The sequence below is a fragment of the Mus caroli genome, chromosome 13, assembly GCF_900094665.2.
Source record: "Mus caroli chromosome 13, CAROLI_EIJ_v1.1, whole genome shotgun sequence".
In the NCBI taxonomy this organism is placed as follows: Eukaryota; Metazoa; Chordata; class Mammalia; order Rodentia; family Muridae; genus Mus; species Mus caroli.
In genome coordinates this window covers 181,138-188,930 of record NC_034582.1, presented here as the reverse complement: position 1 = coordinate 188,930, position 7,793 = coordinate 181,138, and the positions used below count along the sequence as shown (strand labels likewise).

The 7,793-nt window shown below is 42.2% G+C and overlaps 1 protein-coding gene across 1 annotated transcript in view; it reads right to left on the bottom strand.

Moving 5' to 3' along the window:
* Nucleotides 1-3,053: 3,053 nt before the first annotated feature.
* The window catches only part of Asb13 (ankyrin repeat and SOCS box containing 13), a 19,190-nt gene continuing 14,450 nt past the window's right edge, over nt 3,054-7,793 (bottom strand). Inside the window, exons 5-6 of the mRNA XM_021180263.2 lie at nt 4,489-4,680; nt 3,054-3,844 (exon numbers count right to left, since the gene is read on the bottom strand). Of these exons, the coding sequence (XP_021035922.1) occupies nt 3,717-3,844; nt 4,489-4,680 (320 nt within the window). The 3' untranslated portion in view covers nt 3,054-3,716. The remainder of the gene's footprint in view (nt 3,845-4,488; nt 4,681-7,793) is intronic.

Below are 7,793 nucleotides of genomic sequence, written 5' to 3'. Positions count from 1 at the left end.
TGGCTCAGTGGCGCAGCAGTTAAGAGCATTGGTTGCGGGGCTGGAGAGATGGCTCATTGGTTAAGAGCACTGGCTGCTCTTTCAACCGTCTTGAGTTCAATTCCCAGCAACCACATGGTGGCTCACAACCATCTGTAAAGGGAACTGATGCCCTCTTCTGGTGTGTCTGAAATCAGCTACAGTGTACTCACATACATAAAATAAATCTTTAAAATAAATTAAAAAAAAAGAGCAGTGGCTGCTGTTCCAGAGGACCTGAGTTTGATTCTACATGGTAGCTTACAAGCATCTGTATCTCTGGTTTCGGCAGATCTGCATCCTCCATTGGCACCAAGCACACATGTGGTACGTAGACATACATGCAGGAAAAGCACCCATACACATACAATCAAAATTAAAAACTAAAAATAAATAACAAAGGAAAAAACACTGAAATTCATTGTTAACCTCTCTCGCTCTCGCTCTGTATGGTGTGTGTGTGCGTGTGTGTGTGTGTGTGTGTGTGTGAATGTGAGTGACTGAGTGTGAATGTGTGTGTAAATGTGTGTATGTCCTATTTCCCTCTTCCTTTCTAACTTGCTCTCTCTGTCTTGTCTCAGCAAGATTCTTGCTACACAGCCCACACTGTATTGGACCACAACTGGAGATTCTCCTGCCTCAGACTCCTGAATGCTGGGGTGGATGGCATGAACCACCACAGCCAGCTTAGACAACCAAGTTTCTATTTGCTTCCCAATATTAACTAGTAACAGTATTACATTGTGTTTGACTCACCTTACTGTCTCAGACAGGAAATACCAGAATTGAGATTCCTGTTCTTCCTGAAGTCACATGTCTCTACTCACTTCCCAGAGGTCACTAGGGCAAGGGTAACTCTTCAGTTTCTGCAGTGCACACGCATGCGGTGGGTGGTGATAAGCCTAAAGTGCCCTTCATGCATGGAAGGCATACACTTATGATTGCTCAGTTTCTGCAGTGCACACACATGCGGTGGGTGGTGATAAGCCTAAAGTGCCCTTCATGCATGGAAGGCATATGCTTATGATTGCTCTCTGGTTTTGTTCACATTTGCAGATCTTACACCTATATAAATTATTCTCTTCAGACCTTGGGAGGGTATCATATATTTCAGGGGATACACCACACAGGGGGGTGTGCATACATGTGTGGTGTGTGGTATGTATGTGAGGGGGGGAAGTGGAGGGGCCCTGTGGGGGAGGTAGTGCGTGTGGGGTTTGGGGTCTGTGTGTGTGTGTGTGTGTGTGTATGTGTGTTGAGACAGGGTCTCATGATGTAATATTGACTATGTAGTCTGGCTTCAAACTCCTAGAGTTTTACCATATTCCATATTCAGCTAGTTTTATATTTTCAAATATGTTCCTTATTGTATATATTACAAATGTCTTCTCCAAACTGTCAACAGAACTTGAATTGAGTTTCAAGATATCAACAGTACCCCTATGAAATATATGGCACCCTCCCAAGGTCTGAAGAGAATGATTTATACAGGTGTAAGATCTGCAAACATCAATAACACCAGAGAGCAATCATAACTGTATGCCTTTCATGCATGAGGAGCACTCTGGCCTTATCAAAGCATCCTTTAATCACCTAACTTCAGCCCACAAAAGCCTAGGACAGGATAAGGGCTCTCATCCCTCACCTGTAGGTTAAAGAGATCAGCCAATGATACAGTCAAGATCAATTGTGATCTAAGCCTGACCTGTTATTCCAACTTTATACCTAAGACAATTCGGGCCCAGAGAAGCAAAGAAACTTTTTTTTATCACCATAGCCCCGCTTAATAATGGACATGGGAGCCAGGTGTTGTAGTATATGCCTTAATCACAGCACTCAGGAGACAGAGGCAGGCAGATCTCTTTGAGTTCAAAGCCAGCCTGGTTTAAAGTGAATAAATACTTAATTTTTATTTTTAAAAATTATTTAATTTAAAAATTATTAATTTATTTTTAAATTTTATGTATGTGAGTACACTGTAGCTGATTTCAGACACACCAGAAGAGGGCATCAGTTCCCTTTACAGATGGTTGTGAGCCACCATGTGGTTGCTGGGAATTGAACTCAGGACGGTTGAAAGAGCAGCCAGTGCTCTTAACCAATGAGCCATCTCTCCAGGACATCTAGAGCTACATAGTGAGACCCTGTCTCAAAAAAATAAAGGAAAAGCAAGAGTGGACAAGGACCCAAAATCCTAGTCATCAGGTGCCTAGGACAGGGACTGACTTCTCTCATCTCACACAGTATGAAGCCTGTCCTGGCAGGACTGTCCCCAAAAATAAGACACAGGGACAAACTTCATCCAACCACTTTTATTGGACAATAATGGTGAGAGAACTTTATTCTCTACCAAAAGATATAGCAGATGGGCTGTTATTGGGTTTTATTGCTAGAGGCAAGATTCTGTTACAAAGACAAAAGAGACAGACTCCAGTGCCTTTCTGAAAATAACTGCTATTACTATTCCATGCAAAAACATGGATTTCCTCAGAACTTGTACCTAAGACCGACAGAAAGAAGGTGGCTTTTCTCAGTAGAGAATGACTACTGGAAAATTCTCTAATTCTTTCTACTGTATGTGGGGTATTATCAGTATTGTTAAAATACAGAATGTCAATCAGGAAAGTTCAGTCTGAATGCAAGACTTAGTATTTCACCCACAATGTACAGAACTCATTGTTATCACTATAGGAAGGAATTGCGACCCCTTTTCCTGCTTTGGCTAAAGAATTTCATTCTCATCTGGATAAAGTTTTGCACTTTCATATTAGCTATTGTTTATATTGTTTGCATTGCTTATTACAAATCTTGTTACAACATATATATGAATGTATGTGTATATATGTATATATACACATCTAAAGGTTCTCCAACTTTTTAAAAGATTTTAATTTATTTATCTGTGTGTGTGTGTGTGCACATACATGTCTGAGTGCTTGAGGAGGCCAGAAGAGGATGTTGGATCCCCTGGAGCTGAAGTAACGGGCCATTGTAAGCTGCCTTATGTGGGTTCTGGAAATTAAACTCTAGCCCCAAGCTATCTCTCCAGGCTCCAACATAAACTTTTTAAACAGATTTGAGTCCTAATATTGGAGACAGTCATCCCCCCCAAAAAAAAAACACTGCTTGATGTGGGGGTACAAAGTCTGATCTGTAAAGCCCCTGAGTGATATACCTGGGTGAAGGTAGACCTTGGAAAGTGCCAGCTGCTGCCCCAGAAAAACTATCCAAATGGCACGATGCAGCAGAGTAGTGTCTCAGTCCACAGGGTCAAGTGCTTAGAACCTGATGCTTCTGTGGAATGGCACCCAGATAAAAACCATCGACATCAGCATTCTGAGTCCCCAGATTCCCCTGTGCACCTTGAACTATCTCTATTTGAGGGTGGCCGGTGAAAAAAGAAACACGGAGAACTGAGCCTGTCCTAGAAAGACTACGTTTGTTCCAGAAGCCTAGCAAGGGTTACATCCACAACTGTGATGACAGACACTGGCCTTCTGGGACTTCAGGGATCTTCTCTGGGGTTCAGAAGAAGACATCAAAAAGGACAACCAGAAGGAACACGAAGGAGCATCAACCAATCTACAGCAATGATAGTGTTTCAGAGAAACAGGCAGAATCTCTTTAGAGCCCAGGGCTAGGCATAGCAAGGTGAAAACTGGGCCAGCCATCAGCCTTTCCGGCCCCCTGCCTGCAGCTCAGTTGTAGGAAAGGTAGTCGATGAGCCGGGGAGGGATGTTCAACTTGGCGACTTTCTCTAGTCCTCGGACACCGGTGGCCTTCCTCAGGCTCACCCTGCAGAGCTGTGAGAGGCTAAGAGGTGTCTCTGGAGGAAAAGGATCAAGGAAATGCATGAGAAAGGTTTCTAGAAGAAGCACACCCTGTAACCTGCGGAGGTAGAACTGGAAGAGCCCACGTGTTAGGATGGATCATATGTCATCTCTGAAAAGTCAGATAGCCAGGTACCAGCTGCAAGAAGCCAGGCAATAACATCACAGTAATATCCACAGGGGTTTCATCTCATGGGGTTGGATCTTTAGAGACAGGGGTCTTTTGTTTTGTGGGAGGTGTCGTTGATTTGTTTTTGACATGGACTGCCTAGCAAATAGGCTTAGCAAAGAACTGATTTGTGACTAAGAGGCCTATTTGTCACCTATCCAGCTAAGTCAGGCATGGGCCAAGGGTTTAATCCAGGGAGGTGCTAGCAGCTAGCTCATGAACTCTAGGCTCCTTTCCTCAGTGGACCCATAGGCTACAGGAACATAACAAGAGCTGATGCTTCAGCACATACAGTCCCCAGGGACAGAAGTATTCCTAGTACATCCTAGTGATCAAGGACAGGAACTCAGACCTCAGCTCAAAGCAGTCAGCATAAATTCAAGAACTAGCAAACTGGGGACCCAGGTTGAATGATAGTGGTTCCTGGCAGCATGGGATATGGGAGTATCTGCACAACAGAACCTGGCTTACTTTCATAGTACTCAAAGCACTTGGCTGGGGCACTGCTGCTCCACGTGTAGTCCGAGGGCTTCTTGCCCCGGTTGTCCCGGGCGTAGATGTTGCCTCCAAACTCTATGAGCATCTCGATGAGGTCAACGTTCTTTACCTTGGCTGCATGATGAAGCGCAGTCTCATGAAGTTTCGCTGCGTTCACATTGGCCCCTGGAGAACCACAGCAGAGAATGTCTGTCACCAAGGGGAGCGTGTGGAACCAAGAGGAAGACTGACCTACACATCACCCTTTGTCAGACAGCAAAAGCAATTCCCGCCCAGAAAACAAAATAACAGACTCCACTGTACCATCTCATAATTCAAGATTAAAACTTATTGTTTTCCTTATCAAAGTGAGGGTTACATTATACATATAAGATATATAATGTATATATAAAAGACATAATTTAATATATATTGTATAAGTATATATATATATATATATATATATATATATATATATATATATATCATATGTGATATATCCCCAAAAAGCAAAACACACACACACATACACACAGCAAAGTAAAGGGCTTCTCAACAGGTTAAATGTTTGTTCTCAGGAATGCTGTAGTCTGTTCTCATAGGTCCCTAGATTTCCAGAGGCTTATCCTGTGGACACAGACACGGGTGACACAGCTGCTCTGTCACAGGCATGTTGGCCTCAAAAACTAACTGGCTGGATAAAAGAATGAAAATTCCTTAAATATACTCTTTTATACACTGGGAGAGATAAAGAAGAAACAGATAATCTGCTTAAAGGTTAGCTCTGAACTCACTCCACTCCCCTCATCTCCCTGGGGGGACACAGAAAGATTCAAGGGATTAGAAGCTGGATACAGCATTCTGACCCTACAGCCATTGGTTTCCTAGGTCTCCCCTCCAACTCTAACTGTGTCTGATCTTGCTTAGTTTCTGAGATCAAACCAGAGCAGGCACTTCCAGGGCAATATGGCTAAATTCAGCATTTTAAAATACATTAAAAAAATTTTTTTTCAAGGCTTGCAAGATGGTCTAGCACAAACCCAGTAAACTGAGCTGGATCCCCAGAACCCACAAAGAGAGGGAAGAAAAGAACAAATTCCTCAAAGCCGTCTGACCTCCAACTGCCATGCGTGCACTTTGGCGTGCACACCTGAAACTATATGCATACAATTACAATAAATTAAAAAATTTAAAGTAAATGTTTAAAATTTTTAAATTTTGATTTTTAAAAAAAAAGGGCCTATGTGAAATGTCCTTCTTGATACATAGCAATCACCAGTTCTATATAATGATTTTCTAAGGCCTCAGAGCTTGTTTGGAAGAAGATGTTAATGTCTTTGAAGTCTCCTCCTGAACCAGTAAAGAATTAATCACTAACAATTAATAGGAAAAGATTAAAGTATTTTAAAGAAACCAAGCAAATATCTTAGCATCCACAAATTGCCCAAATTACAGTTTCAAGCCAAGGTCATAAAATCAGAGCTATGCTGGCAATGTGCCAGTGTTTAGTGGTCATTTTAGATGTTGGTTCCTTTGCTCCTAGCTGGAAAACCCTACTTTCTGCTTTAAAATCTGCTTAATCCTCTAAAGGGATTAAGAGCTGTGTTATCCCAATGGCCACGATGTGGTCCTGAGAACACTCTTTCTATTCTCCCTGGCAGAATCCAGAGACCTCACGTCACCAGGGACTGACTGTTTCCTCCTAAAAGGAGAAGGCTTGAGTTACAACACAGAGGAGCTACAGAGTGCCATGAAAGGGCAGTATGGAAAAACCTGGCCAACACTTCTATCACTCTCTTGCCTCAGATGCTTTCCTTTCAATACCAGCTTACAGGAGTAAATATTTTTCACACTGCTGTAATCATCATACACAAACAATTTTCTCATGCTGGAGACATGATTTGTAATGAAAATCAAATTGTAGAGCTCACAGAATTTAATGGCTTTTTCTTATTGATTCTTCCAATATTCTGGCAAGAGCCAACCAGGAAAGGATGGGATTATCTTGATTTTTTAACGATGGAGAAAGAGGCACAAGGAAGCAAAAGGCTTCCTCAAGGTTGGAGAGAAAGAAGAAGTAGGAAAGATCTAGAACATCCACCCCTCCTTCCTTGCTGTTGGCTACCATGGCTCTTTGATAAGTTTTTGGACTCTTCCAAAGTGGCCTTCCCAAAGTAAATAATTCTTTAAAAAAAAAAAAAAAAAATTATTTACTTTATGTATCTGAGAGCTCTATCTGCATGTACACCTACATGCCAGAAGAGGGCATCATATCCCAGTATAGATGGACAGTATACTTTTAACAGCTAAGCCATCTTTCCAGCCCCAGCACCACTCTTGGCATTCTTTGGCTGGATAGAAAGGAGGGTCAATGAGGAGGGAAACTGACTGAAAACATCAGTTCCAGTGTGCACACAGCAATGCATCTAGGCCCAACTAGTGTGAATGAAAATGGGAATAGTGAGAGACTGCTACATCCACTCCAGTAGTGACACACATTACAGGCCTAAACGCCTGGAAGCAGTCACGAGGCAAAGAGTTTCAAGGAAACAGTCTCCTGGAATCTTGACATTCTTTTTTTTTTTTTTTTTTTTTTAAGATTTATTTATTTATTATTATATGTAAGTACACTGTAGCTGTCTTCAGACATTCCAGAAGAGGGCGCCAGATCTCGTAGCTGATGGCTGTGAGCCACCATGTGGTTGCTGGGATTTGAACTCTGGACCTTTGGAAGAGCAGTCGGGTGCTCTTACCCACTGAGCCATCTCACCAGCCCGAATCTTGACATTCTAATAGCCCATATACTCAAACCCTGTCCCCACGTTAGCCTGATGTATGGATCCATGTGCTCTCTTTCAGTATTGTTTTATTATAAGTGCCTTTAAGGATTGATTTTGACATATAGCTAAGCGTCCACCAGTGTTCCAATGTCCTAGACAGTCCTTGAAGCCGACCCTGAGCTTGGAATTTAGTAAGAATGTTACCTATTCAGTAACATTCAAATTCACTTCTAGTAGAGACAGTGAAACTAATTAGGCATTACAATTTATTTGAAACAGAGCTAGAAAAGCTCAGGGCTAGTCTGCATAGTAATTACTTAGGACAATAGCCAAGTCACACCCAAACACAGGAATACACAATGGCCTAGGAAATAGGTGAGTTGTCAAGCATGAGGTTCATTAGGCCCAGAGGACTAGCAAAATCAAGTATTTACTAAAGAACTGGTGGTGGGTTTAACAATAGACTAGCATTGCATCAGAGCATTCACCTGGCTCCAGGGTTTAGCTGATCTTTAGCTG